Consider the following 22,219-nt stretch of genomic DNA (forward strand, 5'->3'; position numbering starts at 1 on the left):
ATTTTCCACGAGTCTTCGAATACGTCAACCATCGAACATATCGGTGCACTTTCCTCTCTCCGTTGGAGCGGGCAGCCATTGACAGCTAAAATAATTAAATAAATAATTGGAAATCTATAACCGCCGAGGTAAAGCAGGTTATCACGGCGAAGGGGAAGGCTAACGACCCAAATAGGAGTCGTGCGACGCGCTCGGTGGAGAGAGAACGACAGGTGGGGAGAAAGGAAGAGGTAGGGGAGTAGGAACAGGAAGGAATCGGGGTCACTGTGACAGGAAAGGTGGGAAAAGTGGCCGAGCCGGTGATTGGCCATTTCTGCTTCCCCCTGAGTGAATTCTCAGGATCAAGGGCACTGGGTCATTACCTCCACGTGGACTCCCACCTTGCGTTCTCCCCTCTTCGTCGAGCGATCATTGCCTCCCCCCATTCAGAGTGGAGAGACGGCGAGTAACGGTATCAGTTGTGATTAGGTTGCATGGAGAGGGCAGAGACCTTGGGTATATACAAGCCGATCGAGAGGACAGCACTGTCAAGAGAATGGAGAACTCGAGGCGAAAAGAAGTTAATGAGTCGAATGCTGGGTTACGGTTTTGTTGATAAATTTGATTACCATCGGGCATTTTAAAGTTCTTTGGAAGTATTTCGGGGAATCGATAAGAATACATACTTGGAGTATTTTACAAAGTCTCCTCTCTTTTAAATCTTCTCTTCTCTATCTTCAGTAGAAAAGGGTTAATTTAATAAAGTTGTTGATTAATTTTTATCGAAGAATGGTTTTGTTATAAATGTCTTGTTTCAAGAGTGAATATAGTTTGCTTCTCTTTCTTTGTCGAGGTTAGAAGTTGATTGAAATGTTTCTGAATGCTCTTTGTTGATTTCCGAAGTCGATAAAAAGTTTATTAACTGTGATTTTTTAATTCGTTAAAAGTTTTATTTAAAACATACTAGTCATGTATATATCTTTCAAAAAAGCAAGATTTTCTCTGATAAGTAAAGTGAGCAAACGATTTAAAATATACTATATCGAAGTCCTTTCAATTAATACACTTCGCATCATTCTATGAACTATCATAAAAATAGTTCCAAGCTAAATCCTCGTAACCTTCAAGAGATTTCGATAAACTTGATCTTTCAATGCGATAAAGATTTATCAGCGACATTGTTAAATATTTAAAATGTAGTTACCAGAAAGATCGCTCGGACAATGGCTAGATATGAACGGGAAACTCATGACGTTTACAAATTGCCTTTGAAAAAATGCGAAAGTATGATCGCGCACGATGCATTTTGAGAACATAACGGGTGCTCTGTGTCGAATTAATGAGGTCTACGCAGCCACTCGGCCAGCAACCGGCATCAGTCGCTGTCGATGTACCTCGGACTTTTTTTGTACCGCCTGATGCATGGTTCGATAACGCAAATGCGCTCAACAAACTTGAGAACATTAAACTAACCGAATACACGTGCGCATGAACCGCCCGAGAAGGTGTACGGTTTAAAGAAACTACACGATATTTGTGTAAATCACGATGAGAGTATATTAATATAAAATAAATGTGGATTAAAGGATAGTTTCACCTAATCCATATTCTACTTTGAAATGTTATTCTGGTGAAGCAAATTTAATCAATTGCAAGCTTTCGGAATTACAAATGTCCAAAATATTGCAGGCTTTTTATACTGTAAACAGTTTTCAAGCCTGAATTGCTCTTCAACATACAAATGTCGAACATCGAATGCTTTCAGACAAATCGAAGCTCCCGTATGTTTTGAAAATTACAAACTTGCAACACTGCAAATACGTCTCTATGAAAGTTTTGTATCTCAAGTAAAAGCTTGGCAAGAAGGAAAAAACAAAAAATATTAACAAAAACGATATTACAAAAAGTACTATCAGCACGTTCTCCTGCATGCAGGGAATTGAAAGTTCCAAATCCATAAGGAGTATGCAAATCGCAAATTGCCCAATTCCGAGGGAAACAATAAGCGATCCGTCTTGGTCAGACACGCGGTCGCTCTTCGTTCCAAGCGACACGGTTTTCCAAATAACGCGCCGCTCACCGGCGATCCTGGTCAGGAAACGATCGGGCTGTTTCCTTCGAGGATCTCCAGTGGATCTTACGGGAATTCTCGTGGTCCATGTGCATTAGCGACTAATAGCGACTTTCTCAACGTCCATCTCGATTTTCGAAACGAAAATGGGCTAACCGTGCGCGATCAATCGGCAAATGCTATGCAATTACGTTCACCGTTTCCAATGTGCAACGCGTTGAATCGAATCCAGCGACTAAACACGTACAAAATAGAATCGTATGAAGAAATCGGAAACAAGATCTGTCCCAATTGTGGCATTGACAGGGACAGTGAAGTAAAATCGAATAGCTATCGACTGAATGGACAACTTGATCGCTCTAACCAGTTGTTTTCTCTGATTTCCATGTTAATTACTACGAAGTTGAATGCCTTCCACTTATTAACTCCGGTTGTTTTCCATCGATTAATTCGTCCAACTATTTCACATTTGTCGAACGATATTTCGATAATTCAAGCGGTCGAAAGCTGGCAAATTCTGTTATATCATTCGGATGATGGTTGTAGAAACTTGGTCAGAGAATTAAGGACGCTTATGAAATTGCAAATCGATCGTAAAATCAGCAAATGGTTTTAATTTTCGCTTTCGCGGATTCTGGAAAGTAGAGTAGGAAATGCCGTTTCTATTTGTTATAACTTTTTGTCCAGCGTGACTCTCCAACAGAAGGTTGTCGAGGACAGAAAGATTTAATAATGCGCGATCGACACCGTCGAGGAAATTCGGCCGATGTTCGATATACTCGTTCGAGTTACGTATTAAATGTATTAAAAGGATAGTAACAGTATATCAGGAACAGTTATGGGAAACAGGAGGAGCGCCCATTCACGTTTCACTTGCGGCACAGTTCGCGTACGTTCGGTACTTGCCGGTGATTGGAAAGGCATGACCAGGATCGATCGATGAAAATCAAGTATCAATCCTAATCGGCAAACCGTAACATTGTAACACGACATTTTCCATTAATTCTATCAATATCGATATTATACGTTTAAACTTTTGCAAGCTCTCAAACAAATTTCACGCCAATTGTCTCAACTGTTTAAAATGGAGTTTCACTTTTCAGCCAGCTGTTTAAAATAGAGTTTTACTGTAAATTTGAAAGAATATGATATGTTGTGGGAACTTATATGATTCGATAGACAACGGTCGCAAAGGACAGAGCGACTGGCCGACTCTGCGCCGGGTCGAAACAAGAGTAGCTCACCGGAGATCGCGCGATTATTAACGAAAGGAAGGCGTTGCGGTAAAAGGAAGTAACAAGTAGCGAAATAGATACCTGGAAAAGAAGGCTAATCCTCTCCTTTCCGACACACCTGCTGGCCGAGCATGCGAGCGCATCGTTTCGGCCGTACGAAACGTCCATGAACGCCTTACGCGGTGTTCACGCCGCGAATTCACCACGCTCGAAACTGCACGCCCTATTGACGATAAATAATTTCAACGGAATGCGCAGCCTGGAATTTTTCTCGAGTTCGCGTGCGGCCGCGTAAATGTAACACTTTAGTTCGAATGCGACGATGAGAAGCTTTCAATGTTTGATGAAACTTGATCAAATACGTATCTCTGAGTTCTATCGGAATTTATTTTCAGTAGTAGCTCGGAGCGACGATTCTTCTTTATTTTCAAAATAGAAATCGATTTATCCAAACTTTTTCTTCCTTAAAGTATAAATTACTTGGAAGAGATACCTTTACTTAATCAAGATTATATCGATCATAAAAAATTAACGCGCAATATTATAAATATTATGTTATTTTATTGTATTCTTCGTACTATATCTTCTTTGTTATTTTCAATTCCTTTTTTTCGAAATCATTCAGGAAACCAATTTTCCTAACCATCGTCACGCGATTGACCCACAAAAGTTCGATAAAATCGAACAAACTATATCAAGTCTAAAGTCATGCAAGTTCCTCGAACGCGTAAGTAGCCAGGCGATTTCCAAAGCGTAGTAAACGTTGGATGCATCTCTCGCGCGTGGATCCTGTGAAAATTGACCGCGCACTTTCTCGCCGTCAGATCCGTCTGTTGCGCTGTCGTTCGAGCGTGGCGCGCGAAAATCCGATCTCCCGCGAGTTAACTGGGCTAATTTAAAGTAGGCCTGCTCCGTCTCGTTTCGCTCAGTCGAGGGAAATAATACTCCGTGATTTCCCTCTCCCTTTGTAGTTTTCTTAAATATTCAGATGCTCTTCGCATAGCCGGATATGGAGGCTCGATTTTGTCCGACCATCGACCGCCTCGATTTCGTCGTCGAGATCGAAAGTGGTTCATGTCGAGTCGTCACTGTCGCCATCGGCCACAGACGATCCGCGATCCCAGCTTATTCGATTGATCTGTACGTTTGAGTACGAAAAAAATCACTGCTTGCAATATCCAATCGATCAAATGAGCTGAAATACGTCCATAGATACAGGAGCTACTTTTCTCCAGTAAAACTAGGAATTAAACTCTAACAACTAGTGATACAGATGTTGATTTACTTCATAAATATAATTAAACGTGACGGAATTATCGATGCAGGAAGAATCCACTCCATCTTTTAACAGCTGTCTATAATTCCCTGTGATCAGCGTACGAAGCGCAATACGAGTACTTTCTGAATCCAGATTGCGAGTGCAACGATTTCTAGAGCAAACGGAATCGATATCGAAGAAAGTTTGGCCGAGCAGCATCCACAACGACCACCAAGCGAATTCACTGAGATGATTCCGTGGCGACAATTGAATGGAAGTCCAAGATCACGAGGCTTCGCTCTCATTAGAACGTCTCCGGTATCCTTTTTTTTCCCGCGAATTCGACAGAGATTCGAATTCTCCGCTCTATTTGACGCTCCCTCTCGCCGCGTACGAAGGAGGCAGCGGCGGTGGTGGACGCGAGAGAGCCCCTCGCCTCCTCTCTTGGACCACCGTGAAAGAAGAGAGCACGCCGTCGCCGGCGCGTTGCTCTCGACTTAGGAGAATGTATGGAACGGCCGAAAGGCAAAAAGGAAAAAGGACTACCCGGTGACTCGCTCTATATATACTGCAACTATCCGAGGGTATGTCCAGTGCACGGTACGCGTCTCGTCCGTCAGCTTCAGTCAGCAGATCGAATCCTAACCACGTGCAACAAGTCCGTTTTACGCCGTTTATCCCAACCGCCGGACCTTCTCCAGCAGGATCTTTTTAAGATCAGAGTTTGTCGCGTCCGGATTCAGAAACGTCGCATAATTCGCGCAGCACGATGAAGGGATTTGCGGTATTCGGTCAATCGTTGGTCCATCGTCAGCAGGCCCTGTTGCTGCTGCTGCTTCCTCTTCTTCTCGTTGGGTCCGTTGTCGGCGAGATCGAGAGACGTACCTCGAAACAAATGGTCGAGGAATCTCCGGAGACTCTAGCCTCTACTCTGAGCAAGGATTGTGGCAAGTCCTACAGTGCCACTTGCCTGAAACTAGACGTGGTGTCCTTCCTGGATAGATTATCTGAACAGGAAGACATCAATATCCTACCGGGAGTGTCGGTGATCAAAGAAAATAGTTCTGCCAGTATGCCAGCTTCCGAGGTTGTCGCCAATCTGGCTAGGGATTTCCCTAACGACGTGGAAAAGAGACTGGACGCGTATCTGGTTCACAAGGTCGGAAGCTACCTGAACAGCCACTCGATATCCATCAAATTGTTCGATCCCAGGACCTTCGAGGCTGCTAGGAATTTTAACGAGGAAACGTTGGCTCAACTTGGTCTTAGCGGTGGACAAAGTGTCGGAACTGGTAAGGAATTACTCTCCTTAAAGAGAGATTAAGATTATCGTGAATGAAAACACATGATAACGATTTCATTGGTCATCATATAGGACGTAAGAAGGAGAAGGGCGGTATGAATGGTTTATTTGCTGGTCTGATGATGATGAAGGGTACCCTTGGCGCTATCGGTTTCGGTGCCCTCGCCCTACTCGCCGGAAAAGCTCTCATGACCGGCCTGATGGCCCTCATGTTATCAGCCATCGTTGGTTTGAAATCTTTGGCCGGTGGTGGCGAAAAGAAGACTACCTACGAGATTGTCAGTAAACCTGTATACTCGAGTTCTCATACTCATAGCTCCGAGGAGCACCACGGTCACGGCTATGGACATTCCGGATACGGGAGATCCTTGGACACGATCCACGACAGCGTCCAGCAGGCCGTTCTGAAATATGGCAACGCGCGGGATCGTCGATCGCTATTCCGACAAAATTAACGAACTCGTGATCGGAGGAGCCGCCAGCGAGGAGCAGCTGGTGGCACACGAGAGATCTAGTAGCACGTCTCTACCTCACCGAATCCACTTTGTTTCCGTTTATCCTCTTTTCACACTTCACGGTTCCTTTCAATCTGTATCTAGCTCCTACTCCACCTCCACCTCTTCATCACGCTCTCCACTGCCATCAACTATATTTCTCCTACTCCTCCTTCACGTCTCTCCCATCTTTAACTTCGTTTCGCTTTCTTGTTGCTCGCGCCTCTGTCCGTCACTTCAGTTACATCGCCTGGTCTCATTTCATCGCCCCGTCTCTCCACCACCACCATCACCACCATCACCAATTTATATTCGTAGATTCGTAGGTATTTATTTGCCAAGCATGCTCCCACGTACCTCTACTCCCCACGGTCACACGGCTCGAGCTGGTCGTCGTTGCACATGGACCATTTTCGTATCATGTACATGATTTCTCCTTCTTGTTATTTATATGTATTTATGCGCAGTGTAAAGTTTTAATAAATCACGTTTTTAAGAAGCTCCCTGGCCCTGTCGTTCTTATAAGATCGTATTACGTTTTACGAGAGGAACCAACTATGGTTTCTGAAGATTTATGACGAATCCTTTTTCCGTTTGATTCACTATATGATAGATTATAGTGGAAGAAAAGGTGGCTGGAATCAAATAGCAGTTTGCGCAAAATAAAGACAGCTCTTTGCTCGGTCTGCTGCAAAGAAAATTATATGTGTCGCATCGTAATTACGAGACGAATGGTTACTCAATTAAATTGATGCGAAACAAGGTCGTCCGCTTCTAGGCGCGTACGTTAGGCTACCTAGACATTCTCTGGTCATCGAGGTGCGCACGGTCATAATTTCTCAGGTGCAGCCAACAAATGTAATCGGATTCGAACGTTCCTTATTGAGTAGGAATAGAAAGGAATTTTTTAACATACACAAGTGAGTCACCTCGTTTCGAAGGATAGAGATCTTTCATTTCTTTTGGTTTTCTTCAGATATCCCGATTTAACTCAAACATCCGCGATTTAATTATTATTTATTTCGAAGCTAAAGAAAAAGTGAACTAAAAATTATAATCAACATACTTTATACGACAAAGAAAGTAGCTAATCAATTAACGATACTACTAAAAAATACATATAATTTAAAATTTATAATCTACATTAAATATACTACATTTTTATAAAAAATGAATTAAATTATCCTAAGACTTTTGAACAGCAACGTACATGCCACTTCCTCGAAACATTCTAGATTCTTTCAACCATCACTCAGCGGACGCTAACAACTTTCGAATAGCTGACAAAAAAATATTTCAGTTCTATAGACTAGATCTTAAGCTCTCTAATTCTTCACGCAGGAAGTCATCGAGTTGCCCCTGAAATCTCGAAAGGCGGGATCTTGTTTCGCAAAGGTTAGGATCCGCGGTAAGACCAAACTACGAGACAGACGTATTATTATGTTATTTTCATAGCGGCCTAGTAAATGGCAATCGTGACAAGGCATTGAAAAAATCTGACGAATGACATAAATCCTATTGTATTTAAGCGATTACGATCTGGCGGAAGTCAGTCTTTGCTGACGGTAAAGTACGAGATCGATCATCGGGTTTCGAGCGATGTCAACGCTGAAGATTATTTACGCAGTGCACAGATCCATATTCGTCGTGATTGTAGTGCTTTCGATCGTAAAGCAAGTTCGAAATCAAGTAAACAATGGAACACACACGGATGGCAACAATAACGTGGATCCTTACAAGATTATTGGGACCAGCGGTCGTCAATAGTACTGTGAAATTTATTTTGTAATCGTTGCTCCCATCTGATTATTGAGTGTTGTAGCTTTTGCTAAGTGGAATAATTAAAGAATTAGCTATAACGTTGGAGGAAATGAAATTTTCGTTGAATTATTAAATAAAATGATGGTTAATTCAACTTGAGTGCAATAGTCTCTGATGAGTGAAATAATTAAAGAAATAACTACGATAGTCGAAGAAATAAAATCTTCGTTGAATTATTAAATAAAATGATGGTTAATTCAATTTTGATATTTGATATTTCTTCTATAGTTTACCGTTGCTGATTTGTATTAAAATTTTTAGTAGCGCTGGTCGACAAGTGCTTGATTTCCGAAGGAACGGCTTTAGAGTGGATATTCGAGTGGTACCGTCACTGAAAAACGATTCTGTGAAAGACGATGACTTCCCAGAGTTCCCAACGACAGACATAGGCCGCTGTGTCATCGATTTCTCGCTAATCTGCGCGAAGAAACGTCTTGGCCGATTCCTGGACTCTATTAGGGACTTAAACGAGATTTATTTAATGGGTCAAGATGTTAAACTAGTGAAAACCAGAGTGATTAACGACCATAGATCCGTGAATGATAGCAATGACACTATAGAACGAAGTATCAATGACTTCTTCGATACATTTGCTTTAAGAATTACACTACCTAGGTGGAATGGCAACCGAGAAAAAAATCAGATAGATGTTATGTTTGACGAAACTCCTGTTTCCGAGGGTTTGTAACACTTCAAAATACTTGAGTACGAGTGACAATTAAATGTTATATTAACTATGGAAGGAAATACTAAGGATTCGTTTAATAATGTTTGCATCACTGCTTCTTCTACACAAGATTTTACAATTTTACAAAATTCAAAAATAATTGAAGTATTTCTAACATTATTAAAAGTGTTATCTTAATTGATTCTTAATGGGTTAAAACATACGCTCTTCTCTAGGGCGAGGCAAAGGAGGAGGCAAAGGCGGCAAAGACAAAGGTGGCAAATGTAAAACAATGATGATGGCTGGTCTTATGATGCTCAAAATGAAATTCATGGGTAACGCATAAATTATAGCTCTCCATTTTTTTACAACATTCTAAAATACCTAATCAAATTTGTAAATATCAGGAGTAGCAACGATGAAGGGCATGATGATGGCTGGGATGTCCCTAATGATATCCATGGCAATGCTGATGCAAAAGTATATGAAAGGAGGAGGCAATGGCGGCGGAGGAGGAGGAGGAGGTAATGCCACAAATTACAAACATTATCATGCGTTGTCGTAAATTGCCAGTTTTATTACGATATGAATTAAATGCGATATTACTTTAATATTTTCAGGTCAGTACAAAGAAATCGTTCTTCTAACAAAATCTAGTGGAGGAGGAGGGGGAGGAGGAGGAGGAGGAGGTTATGGTGGTGGAGGCGGCGGAGGTTACGGTGGTGGAGGTGGAGGAGGTTATGGTGGTGGTGGAGGCGATTACGGTGCTCCACCGCCTTCGAGCTATGGTGCACCGTCAGGCGGTGGCGGTGGTGGTGGTGGTTATGGTGGTTGGGGCCGCAGCTTCGGAAGGCGGTTTATAACAAGCAATCTTGAGAAAACAGGATATGCAACAGAATCGAAAGATTCACCCCTTAAAACAGAACAACTTGTATCAAGGACAGACTCTATTGGCTATCAGAATTATGGACATCCTTCTGTTATTGCCAATATTACATATTTGAACTGGAACTCCAGCAATACCGTGGAACCACAGAAGTACCAATATTTGACTAACAACGTCGCTAATGTGGTAAACAGTAATAAAATGGAACCATCATCGCGCTCAGAATCCGATAATTACGACATCGAAACGTATCAGGTTGATGATTCGATAGATGATTCGAGAGACTATATGATAGATTCGAAGCCAAACTATTTGGACAATAGTGGTCATATCACTTCGACAAATCATATAGCGAGCAATCACGATACGAGTGTAATGCATTCGGCATATAGTGACGAATGGCAACCCACGGAAGAAAAGTTCTCATCAAATTTGCGCAGAATTCGAGAAAGCGAGAGTTCGAATATTGAAAATTCTTCTGTATGATGAATGTAATATAATCCTAGAGAAATTGTCAATTTAAATGTATCATTTGGAAATAAATTTAATGTTGAAAGTTTAGTATTTTGTCTGTGAAAGTAGTTTGAAACCAATAAATAATTTCATGTGTAAGCGACCGTGATTTCAAACTTGGTATCACTGGCCGCAAGGCGGTGGCGCAATCTTTCGAACAATTGACTAAAGCTCTTCACAGGTGAGAGTTTTACCTGTTCTCGCTAGGTGTATTTCTCGTAGCATTGAAGCAAAGAGGAAGCATAAATGCAGGCAAGGTACAAGATAGATTTATCGTCCCTTGTACGTTTCAACAGTCTAGAGCACTTTCAGCACTTTAATATTTGAATAATTTTTAACGTTACCAATTCCACATAAATTTCACATTTTTAAGTAAGTTTTGCAAAATGTTTGATCTTTCGATCGTTATAAGAAATGAACAAGAGAAGAAGCTTTGAGGGAAACTTCCTACCTACATAAATATCTAAATATGATCATAAGAAATCAAGAAGATATCTACCTACATATATGGTACAAAAGAGCTATGAATAGATTTTATCTTTTGTCTGTGACTACAGGATAGCGCGGTATCGACTGAGTAAGATGTTACAAGTTGAAGAACACTGTCACTAGGTGTCCAAAGCCATCGGCCGACTTCTACTATGAAGTTCAGAATAGTTCAAATAATATGTATACAATAATAATATATACGGTATAGCTGTGTCTACAAAATGCGTACAATGTGCGAATTATTTCCAGAAAGTCGAACACCTTTTAACTTATTTGTGACGATACAGCGATGTCTTCTAAGACTGTATAATTGATATTCATTAAACTTTTTTCTACGTTTCTTTCTTCCTTCTCCAGTGGTTCGTAATAATAAGGAAGCGGAATTTACGATCCAGTATCAGGTCTGTTTATAATTTATAGGCATCTTTCTTAGCGCGAAATCTGGATTACTCGTTCAACGATTTCAAATTGTAAAATTATCAAGGAAACTTTTTAAAATCTCCCTCCATTTAATCTATTCAATTTTCTTTTTCTGTTCTATTTACTCCTTCTCTATCGAAATATCGTAAGTTTATTGCATCAAATTCTACGCAAATCGCGATTTTATATTACATGTCTGATGTTTACATTAGATATTTTATATTAGATGCGTGCGAATCTCAAATTAGCTACCATCTAGGTAACCCACATGGAACGAGTATCTTGAGCAACGTAACAGATCGATGATTCCATAATGTACACAACCGGTACGCATAGAAATGACTCGTACACACATTAATTGAGCGATAACTGTACGTCGCGGAATTGAACCGCACATCGAAATGCGTGTCTCGATGCTGTACATAAGAATGTGCTGACGTGCTCGTCTTAGAATCAACCCTGCACAATAACTGACCCACATTGGTCCACGAGTTTAGCCACTTTATACTCCTAACACGTAGCATTTTTGGAGACAACGCGATCTGATTTGAAAGGTATAACGGATTTTTCAGCTATGACGCTTGACGATTTCAACTGCTTCTTCGTCGTCAATAACTTCAAAGAAACGTTCTCCTCTCGTAAAAAGATTCAAATATCTCGAAACTATTACGAATTCAAATGAATTTTAAATTAAATTTTAACTTAATTGGAGTGTTACGTTGTTCTCCACAAAGATCATTTCGAATTATTAACTTACATTAATTCTGCAAACTATCTTCACTTAAGTTTGAGGTATTTTAGATTAAATTTACGACACGTTTGAAAACTTTCATAGAATCGATAGCTCAAACATACATAATCAGTAATGTAAATACAGAAAGTACTGAACACTTAATTAAGAGATTTAAACGATAAAAACGTAAAGTGAAGGATTTAATTGTTTAATGGAAAGAGTATTAAGTCATCGATCGACAAGAGAATAACAGAAACTAAAGAATTGGAAAATCGGTGAAAGTTACGGTATAGGAGTCCAGACGGGACTGCTATCACGCCAGAAATAGGTAGAACGTGTCACGCCAAGAGTTCGCGGATCGGTTCACTTTCCTACGCGCGCAGCACGTGTTTCGCGATGAATCTTTGCCCGATCCTTCGTTGACGTAACAGAAATTACCCGCACGAAGAAGCAACCTGAGAGTACAACGAACACAAATGTGAAACGATTGCATTGTGATCTAGTCATTTCCCATGACGACATAAATCGCGGGTGATGGATTAAAGAATACAGAAATTGTATCTCTTTTCACATATATACGATGTTTGTATGTTTTCAACGTACATGATGATGATTCCGATGAATCCTGGTAAAAGCCTCGTTTTATATTTTACTCTTCTTCCGTATTACAAATGTATGTCATGTCCCGTTTATTTTTTCTCAGTACACAAACTTTCTTGACCTTTTATTTCAGTGAAGGTCTTTATTAATTACTTTGAATACGCTATTAACGTTACGCAAGCTTCGATGGAAACGATTATAGTTCACCGACCATGTAGTCGTTTGGTCCTGTATACGGGGTGTTAAACACAAAGCATCGAATGACTTCATGTTATTTTTTATTCCATAAAATTAATAAATCAAATATACAGATGGCAATTTTTAGACTTTCGTAGGTCTATTTTGTCTATACATATAGAAACATAAATCATAAATTTAGGACTCTCGACAGCATGTGTCTGAATTCTTAAATTCATCATTTCGACATCCCTTCCACCGTTTTTTCTATTCCGACATTAATCATCCCGTGTTATTTCAAATATTCAAAGCTATCACAGAACATGATTAGTAATACGTATTAAACTCTCGATCTTAATTTTCGATTGTGTACGTGACGTCGAACAGGAGTGCCATGCACGCACGAAATTTTTCTGTCCACACAATATATGTAACGTGTCCCAGTTGCTTGGTTCACTTCAAGCACATGCAAACCAGTTCCGATGCACCGTGTCTGTGCAAATACTTTCAGCCGGCCGACGCGACGCGGCCTGCGTTTCTCACTTGAGAACGCGCATAGGCTTACGATTCGAAGCACTTTGCGCTATTCGCGCGTTTTGGGGAATTTCCTATCGCACATGGCGACACAGTTCTTTCAGCCTACTTCGGCACTTGAGTTTCTCTTTTTTGTTTACCCACCACATATAGTCGTTTTTCAAGTCCATTCATGTCTGTCTAACCCCTATTCATTATCGGTTTTTAGAATCTCATAAAATCGTTAATGAAATTTACATAAAACAAGCAACCAGAAAATTCCAATCTAATTGAGTTCTGTTGATTCGTATCTCCCTAGGAATTGTGGTAAAAAAAGATTTCATTCTCCGATTTCCGTAGATACCTGCAGATACCAGCTTTCATTTATTCAACAACATAAATAACTTGATAGTTTCCAATGTCTTTTAGTTTATGTTTTAGTCTACTATCAGGTTTGATATATTAATTCATAATACTGCTGGCATCATGTTTGGTTTCATCCATTTTTTATTATGCCTCATGCTTTGATAGAAATGAGCAAAATTTGATAAAATGAACAAGTTCGTAATCTGAACAATGGCGATCGGAGGGTTAAAGCGATCCACTGTTATGAATAACCTCCTGACTAATTAGATAGTAGAGTGTGTACGATGTGAAACCACTGTTAAGGAATTCTACGCATTGGTACTAATATCTAGGCTGGTTGAAACGTACCCGTTCTTCCTCCATGAGTATCGAGGACCGCAGGAAAAAAGGAGGCAGAAGTCACGCGTACGAGTGTTCGTTTCCGTGAATACCGTGCGCGCTCTACAAGATCGCTTTTTGGCGGTCATTGAGCGACAAAGCCGGTCGTCGCTCAACCTACCTACCTACCGGCCAGATCAATAGTAGGTCAATGGAATTCATTTGGCCGGACCACGTTCGCCAGTATTGACCCACCCAATCCTCCTTACGATCTTCGAACCCAACATAACCAAACAAGGTGGAAAAACGTTAATCGATACGTCATGTCTTTCGTAGCAAGATGTATAGATTGTATAAGATACCTCAGATAGTTCTCAGAAAGCAACATTTTTCTGAGCTCAAGCGGAAGTAATAAATGATGTAAATGAGGTGTAATAGTAGTTCAGTTTCTATGATGTTAATTGATTTTGTATTGAAATTTCTTTCTCTTTACTGCGAATTAATTGTTATTGAAGATTTTACGTAAGAAGAATAAGATTTAAAAGAAGAATTGGAGGAAGTAGAGTACCAGTGAAATTGCCCTCTTTCAAAGCCACATTCTGTAACTATGCATAACTCATTTACTTCTATAATTATCCGTAATCTAGAAGGTGTTCCAAGCGTGCTGTGAAATATGTTGCTGCCACGTTTCCGGTTTCTCGTTTCAAGGTCGCATTTTCCTAGCCGAGAAGAAACGACACTGAAATCATTTTTCCTTGACAAAAACATTGATCGATGAAAATCGTGCCTGTAGTCACGTGATGATACGCTTATCGGCCGTTCTTCTCGAATGTAGGTTGTCGAAGTGACGTCGGAGTCGTCGATCCCGATAATGGGAACACCTTCACCAACAATCTATTAGTGAAAACTCCAGTGTGGAGCCTGGCCGAGAATTCGTAACAGTATGATGTCCATGATAAAGCTATTACATTCATTAACAAGAACTAAAGAATTATTATTTGCAGATGAAGTTTGTGGATAACTCCAGAATGATGCAACGAATTTATTCTAACAAGTAGAACAACTAACAACACTTGTTCCTTTGCAAAAGCTTACTACAAATCTAATAACGACTAATTAAAGGAGAAACGCAATGCAACTATGGTATCCTCCAAGTACATGACGACGCTATTTAAACGAAAAATATGAACACAGCGACAGATACTGATTGGAAAGACCCGGCGACCATCTTGGATTTTGCTCCAGATCGCTGTGTAATAATTACTTCCTCTTCAAATATCTAATTTTGCTACGATCTTCCACGATAGTTAACCTCGATATGAAAAGTAACGAACAGATAGTATTACTTAATATTCCACACAGTGGACTTCTTCATTTAGCGCTTCGTTTTTCACGGAACGCTCTGAATTTCACTCTCGCGTTCCACTTTTTTACTTTTGTGTTATGTTTTGCATTTATTCGAATATACAGTGATTTTTTGGTAGCCGATGACGACCGCAAGAAGCAATCCTAGACGTCCCGCGGCTATAATCGAGAGATAATCGAAACGGGATCACTTGCGAACTCGCACCAGACCGGTCTGATGGCACATAAACAGCAATCTGCAACGGTCTAACGATTTGCAGTTTCTGTTGAATCCATAGAAGAAGTTTAACGAGAAACGACGACATTTGTCGCAAGTTTGTGAATTCTTTTTGTTTGTCACGACAGTTACAATGGATACTTGTTAACGGTTTAATATGTTACATAGAAAATTGTTTATCTATTACCGTTGCAGTAGCTTTTTAACTTCTAAAATAATTGTTAGGCTCGAGTCCTCTCAGATACAACAATAAAACGAGTTAACAATATCTAGCGCTATTCATAATCCTGTCATTAAATGCAAGTAAGCTTTAAGTTAATACTTAATGAGTTTATATATCGTAATATTCATAATAGCAGCAGTAAACTGAATCAAAGAGGTTCCACTACTTGGTATAACTTGTAATTTTCATATCAACGTCGAGTGCCGTCGCACGTGACCAAAATGCCTCGGTGACCATAACGCGATTCACACGGTTCAACTCGACTGAAAACGTTGCGAAGAGAAGTTGACAGGTTTCCCAGCCGCTTTCACCGTGCACATTGCCAAGGAGCTTGGATTGACGGTGCATACAAAATCCGAAATCCTCGTCAACGCCTTTTAACACGCGCGCGCGTGTAGCTGGACGCGTGGCCGGTTGCAGTCGGAGAGGAGACGATAATGACCTTCCACGGAGTGGCCGTAGACGGAGTAGGAGGGTCTTTGACACACTTGACGCTCAGGTGAATTGTAACCGAGAACCGAGAAGCTTGTGGTTAGTTTTGAGCGGGAGATCGAACGGAACGCGTCTCGCGAGAAGGAACGGAGAAGGCGAACAAGTTGGACGAAGATGATGAGACATGCCGGCTAGATGACACGGATATGTCGAACGAATCGATAAACAATTTACGATGCGACTGGATTGCTTGAAATTAAAGGAAGGAATCGTTGATCCCTAAAACGTTTGAAGGAGGTGTGATCCATTCAGATTGATATCGAGGTCGTGATCATTGGAGGGGGCAACGGAAGTGATAAAAGGTGCACGTGGTAGGGTAATATCGGTGTGACGAAATCAAAAGTGTATTAATTGTCGTTCTGATCCCTGGTCTATACACGCTTCAACTATCTATATCTTTGATTGTGCTAAATATTGTTCAATCAGATACAGGTGAACTTCTATTTAAATATTTGAAAAAATACTTATCCGGTGAAATCTAGTCTTCGTCAAGGATGCATTTAAGATCCGTGATCGTGATCGTGTATTTGTGCATGGTGCATGCAAACTGCCAGTTCTTCGATATTAAGAATTTGAAGAATTACGCAAAGATATTTAACTTCGGTGGTTTGTCGCTAAACCAGACTGAGAATGAATTGTGGAAAGGATTGATCAGGGACTGTGATCGATCCGTAACGTTCTCCTGCATACAGAAAAACGCTTACACGTACCTAGACAATGTTTTCGTGGAGAGAGATAATATCACGGTGTTTGAGGGTTTGACTATGACGAAAAATAATTTGGACTATGGAACATGTCGCAGGAAGAGTGATGAAGATGATTCCATGGATGAGAATCTGGTGGAAAGGTCCAGTAAGGATAATTGCGACGAAGATGAAAGTGAAGAGGAGAAGGGGGAGGAAAGAGGTCGACAGTTCGGCGAGGAGCAGTCACCTTTGGAGGAAGTGACTAACGCGTTACGGAAGAGGGCGATGAAATTCCTTGCGACCAGGGATTATCAGATTCAATTACCCGATTTTTTCTTCGAAGGAGCCACGATTCGAATAAGTCCTCGTGAGATTGATGAAAATGGCGCTCTGGTTAGAGTAGACTTCGGTCAACAAGGCTTAGAAAGCGAAGGAAGAATCTTCAAGAAAATTAGTACGATGAATAATTATTTAATTTGTGATAATACATATCAATATCTTTCTAGCGAGTTAAACATTTTGAAGGATTTAATCGACGCTTCCTATTTCAGGAAAATTTATACAGAACAAGCTGATGACAAGTTTCTTAGCCCTGTTGCTCATCATCAAACTAATCAAATTGAAGTTCATGTTCGTGATACCGTTCCTGTTCGGCGTGGGCACAGCGAAGAAGCTCTTCCTGAAATTGTTACTTTTCTTTATCCCAGCATTTGCGCACGTTTTTAAGTTATGCTCGAGCTACTATTCTGCGCACAGTACAAAGTACCACCACCATCATCATCAGGTGACTATTACATCACTCTAACGACACTTTGATGTCAATAAGGGCTGATCTCTCGAATATTACCATTAATATTCCATTACTATTTCAGGTAGCGCATCACCATCACCACGTACCAGTTCCAGTACCAGTTCCAACTTACTACAACCATCACCACCACCATCACGACGATGAGTTCGATGGTTACGATTACGCTCATCCTCATATTCAATATCGAAAAGACATCGAAGAATTGAAGGAATGGGGCATCGAACCTTACGAAGAGTCTTACGAAGCTCAAACCGAGCCTGTAGGAGCTGGCACGGTGCCAGCTCGACCTCCACCAGGAGTGCTGCCGGCGCCATTCCCAGCGCCCACTTACTCTGGAACGTATGGTATTCCTCAGTATGCGCCGAACGCGCAGCCAATAGCTTCTCCGTATTTAGAAAAACGTCCACTGACATCTGCTCATAATCTGGCCTACTCAGCATACGTTGATAATAATCGTAGAACAGTTGTTCAACCAGCTTCGCCAACTGTCGTCAACGTCCCTTTAAATCCTGCAAACCTGCCGTCAACGATGTTGCCAACCGCGACAAATATAAAGAATTCGTACATTGCGTTTGGACAGCAAAATGCGAGACAAGCTTCGGCGAAGAGCAGTCAGGTAGATTCGAAAGCAACAGTGGTTACACAACGATCAGGATACGACGACGAATATTATGGACCGATAATTAACAGGCTTGAAGATATATTTAAGCAACTTAGATTCGTCGAAGAAAGTTGCAAAGAGAGGCTCGTGTGCAGTATGTACAAGAATCCGGCTGTGTATTCGCCGCACAGCAACCTCGTTTCGAACGAATTGTCCAGGTAAGAGCAAAAGATGAATCGTACGGTCAACTAAATTCATCGTTCGTTATTATTATCTGGAGGAAGTTGATTTAATCTATGAACGTATTGGAAAGCGTGGAAAAGAGAACGAATTTATGTAGTTTCGTCTACCGGTAGACAAATACGAAGAATAGCTTCCACTATCGTTGGAGTTCTTCTAAAACTAATTTCTTTTAATGTATAAATTATGCAAAAATTCAACTGTTGTCGTATCGATCATCGTGCTATTAATTATTCATTCACCTGTGTATCACGTTCGAATTCGATCACTTCGGGCGTCAATCATAAAGAGAAAGGTGGCCACTGCTCCGAATCGCTCGAATCGGAACGTTGAATCACGTTCTATGCGGATTCGACTCTTTTTCTTTTTACGCTCTTTCCGTTGACTGTTCTCTGACAACAATAAACGCGGATCACAAAAGAATCATTAGTTCCAGCAGAATGTAATGCAATCTCTTGGCAAATTCTTCCGTAGTTCGTTTATTAAAGAGAAATTATCTTGTTAGCGAACCTAGAGCCGCTAAATGGCGAAAGTATCACGCATGTCGATTAGATGCAAGCGTTGGTAAGGAAAACAGGGTCAGGGTTTATGTTATAACATGATTATCGACTGATTTCGATACGAAAAGGTGTCAGGAGTACATTAACAACTTGATTTTAATTTTTCTTTTCTATTTCAGAGATCCACAGGAGTTGAAACGTACGGGGACCGAAAGCTCGTCCAGCAAGAAGTTCCACAGATATTTCAACGCGGCTAGATTGGGTCAAGATGGTGGAGATTGCTTGAGAACATATCCATGTCACATAAATACCGAATAAACTCGGTGTGAATTTTTGTTACTAAGTAATGAAGAATTGTCGTGGGGACAAGAACATATGTTGAAGTCACCGACTTATGGCATCATGACATGAGTACGACTGGTGGGTCTGTTCCGCTAGGCGTTATCAAGGCGGCCACGGACACGGCTGTAGGCTATTAGTTAGTGTCAAGGCCATGAATTGATTATTTGGATAGAGGATGTCAGATAATTTTACGTCCAATTAATTAAAGTATTTTATAATAATAAGGACACTTTTTGTAATATGTAAAAGTACTTCGATTGTTCCTTGTGAAGCTTAGTGCTCGCACTCATGGCAGCGTTACGTGGAATTTGTGATGGGATGAATACTAAATCGAGAAGAAGCGAGCTTTCTATTCGATTTCATTAAATACTTTCTATTAGAAATGTAAATACAAGATCTTTTTGGAGTTTTTGTTACGAGGAGTTTCTTAAGCACTCGTTCAGTCTTCGGTACTATCTGAAGCAGAATGAAATTTTCTGATGAAATGTCAAACTTCGTTCTTTTGACACTTTGTCAGGAAACTAACAGAAATGTAACTCTTAGATAACAATCTTCGATCATGCACTGGATTGCGTGAATATGATAGTTTCACGTTTTTCCAAGTACTACTGTTCAATAGTATATTTTCTTACATATTTTATGCAATTAAAAATATTTTCTCTGTGACATTTTACCCAGTACGATATAGTTGTGTAGTCACAAGAAAGTGGTAATTTATGTATGTGTAATTTATAAATAACTTAATTCAAATGTAAGTCGATACATTATACGAATTATGCGAATTGATCGAATACGGGAATCTTAATACTACATCCAATGATTTATTTATTTTTAGATATGATTATTTATTATTACCTTCTCGGGTGCCATACCCAACTATTATTTATTGTACGCGTTAACAACTAGGTTATGTATAGTCTGTAAGTTATGTATTGTACAAAGATAAACTAATACTTCGATTACACTACCTCGAAGTTGTATCGTATATTATTGCTTCGTTCGTAATAAATGATGTAAAAAGAACAACTACTATTGTATCATACTTTATATTACCAAAACTAGTATAATATAATGCAATGCTCATCGAAATCTCGATGTTATAAATTTATTATTTCCTAAGCATTCAACACATTTCTATCGTAATTATTAGAAGAATGAAATGACAAATTCATTTAATTAATATATCGACAATCATCTATCTTTCACTGCGCAAAGCTGAAGTTCTACTACGGTAAGATCAATTCACGCTTGTGATTCGTACCTTATTTAAGAAAACAAACAGTGCGCCACCCATTCACACGAATCTTACGTAAGCGCGAGCCAAATCCTCGTATAAAATTACTTTCTACCAGTTTCCACCAGTCTTCATTACTCCTCACACATAAACAGTTTTTACTTTCATCTATTCTCCTCTCACGATCGACCCTCGTACAATTTCACTTCGTCGTCGTTAGTTTTCCTTTGCCCGAAGTAGCTACAAGGCTGTGCCTTCTTTTCCAAACGCTGTCTTTCCGAATCGTCCATAATTGTGCTTTTCGCGAACGCCACAACAGCTAGAAACGAGAAATTTCCTCTATATAATTTCGGGTCACATGTGGAGCTAAAATGTGCCGGAAATAGTGAATGTCGAAACCAAAATCGTCCCATAGGGGAAGGATACGGAGCCGTGAAAACATCGGCACCCTAGATAATGAGGCTTTCTTCTTTCTTTTCAGCCGGGCACACGTCCCTGATCAAAATTCATCGGCCGTGCGTGGCTTCCATCGACTATAAAACCGCGTTGTCTTCGTTCGAGCCGGCATTCGGTGCTTAGACTCGCAAATCGGTGGGTACCGTCATGAAGTTCACAACGATCGTCTCGTCTGTCGCCCTTCTGGCTGCCCTCACCGCTGCGCAGAGGACTGAAACAACAGCTGACGCACTTCAAAACATTTATTACAGGTGAGCACAAAGATGAAAACAAAAAATATATTCATTAAAAAAATAAAGTTATTGCAATATATCTTAAAAGTAACAAAGATAATAAAATTATGCTCTGGATTTAGCGATCAATAATCAATTTCATCTTGCAGATGCATCGACAACGAGTCCATGTTATCATGCGTGAAACCCAAAGTTCTGGCCTACCTTAGCCAAGCTGTGAAAGAAGACAGACTAGCCATTACGGACGACTTAGCAATAGTTAAATCTCGAAACATGGCCGAAGAAAGCAATGAAGAATACTATCCCCCGCAGTACGACTCAGTAGATCCTGCAAGGAAAGAACTTCTTAGGTCTTTGATGTTGGAGAAATTAGACGCGTACCTGTCGAGTCACCAGCTGGAGGCTAAGCTGCCTGAAGCTATCGTTGGCTCCAATATTGTACCGAGAGCCTTGGTGGATACCATGCCCAGAAGCTTGACTGTTCCTTTGTCTGACTCCTCGAACGGTCAAGGTAACAAAATTAATTTTATAAAGAGGAAGAAATAAAATACAACTGATCTAATACACTTATCTGGATCATATTTATAGGCCGTGGATTCGTTAAGAAGGTTATGATACCATTCCTGCTGGGTCTGAAGTTCAAAGCTACCGCTCTGGTGCCGCTCGCTCTTGCCTTGATTGCTCTGAAGACCTGGAAAGCTCTCACCCTGGGTCTCCTCTCGATGGTGCTCAGTGGAGCGATGATGATCTTCAAGCTGACGAAACCCAAGGTCGCCTACGAGGTCGTGCACTATGGACACCCACCAGTAGAACACCCACCACACTGGGAAACGGCAGCTCATGGTCCCTACAGAGCGTACCGAAAATAGGCTGACGAAGAACCTCAATTTTCTCCCCCTAGAATCGTTCTATTTATTATTTATTCACGCGCGACTCTGACTTATTTATAAATAAAATTTCTTACATGGTCTCATCA

The 22,219-nt window shown here is 40.5% G+C and overlaps 4 protein-coding genes across 4 annotated transcripts; all 4 read left to right on the forward strand.

Annotated features, from left to right (window-relative positions):
* Positions 1-5,110: 5,110 nt before the first annotated feature.
* Positions 5,111-6,843, forward strand: LOC126924409 (uncharacterized). Its single transcript, XM_050738860.1, has 2 exons — positions 5,111-5,835; positions 5,919-6,843. Exons 1-2 carry the CDS (start codon positions 5,313-5,315, stop codon positions 6,299-6,301), a joined length of 906 nt encoding a protein of 301 aa, XP_050594817.1. The 5' UTR covers positions 5,111-5,312; the 3' UTR covers positions 6,302-6,843.
* Positions 6,844-7,559: 716 nt separating this feature from the next.
* Positions 7,560-10,200, forward strand: LOC126924491 (keratin, type II cytoskeletal 1). The gene is made up of 5 exons (XM_050739035.1): positions 7,560-8,106; positions 8,423-8,841; positions 9,065-9,163; positions 9,236-9,352; positions 9,449-10,200. The coding sequence occupies exons 1-5, from the start codon at positions 7,940-7,942 to the stop codon at positions 10,198-10,200; spliced, it is 1,554 nt and encodes a 517-aa protein (XP_050594992.1). The 5' UTR covers positions 7,560-7,939.
* Positions 10,201-16,131: 5,931 nt separating this feature from the next.
* LOC126924396 (uncharacterized) lies at positions 16,132-20,409 on the forward strand. Its single transcript, XM_050738830.1, has 4 exons — positions 16,132-17,280; positions 17,378-17,610; positions 17,699-18,456; positions 19,158-20,409. The coding sequence occupies exons 1-4, from the start codon at positions 16,635-16,637 to the stop codon at positions 19,294-19,296; spliced, it is 1,776 nt and encodes a 591-aa protein (XP_050594787.1). The 5' UTR covers positions 16,132-16,634; the 3' UTR covers positions 19,297-20,409.
* Positions 20,410-21,120: 711 nt separating this feature from the next.
* On the forward strand, positions 21,121-22,219 carry LOC126924420 (uncharacterized). Its single transcript, XM_050738874.1, has 3 exons — positions 21,121-21,261; positions 21,393-21,754; positions 21,832-22,219. The coding sequence occupies exons 1-3, from the start codon at positions 21,158-21,160 to the stop codon at positions 22,110-22,112; spliced, it is 747 nt and encodes a 248-aa protein (XP_050594831.1). The 5' UTR covers positions 21,121-21,157; the 3' UTR covers positions 22,113-22,219.

Source organism: Bombus affinis, chromosome 14 (assembly GCF_024516045.1).
Source record: "Bombus affinis isolate iyBomAffi1 chromosome 14, iyBomAffi1.2, whole genome shotgun sequence".
NCBI classification, from domain to species: Eukaryota; Metazoa; Arthropoda; class Insecta; order Hymenoptera; family Apidae; genus Bombus; species Bombus affinis.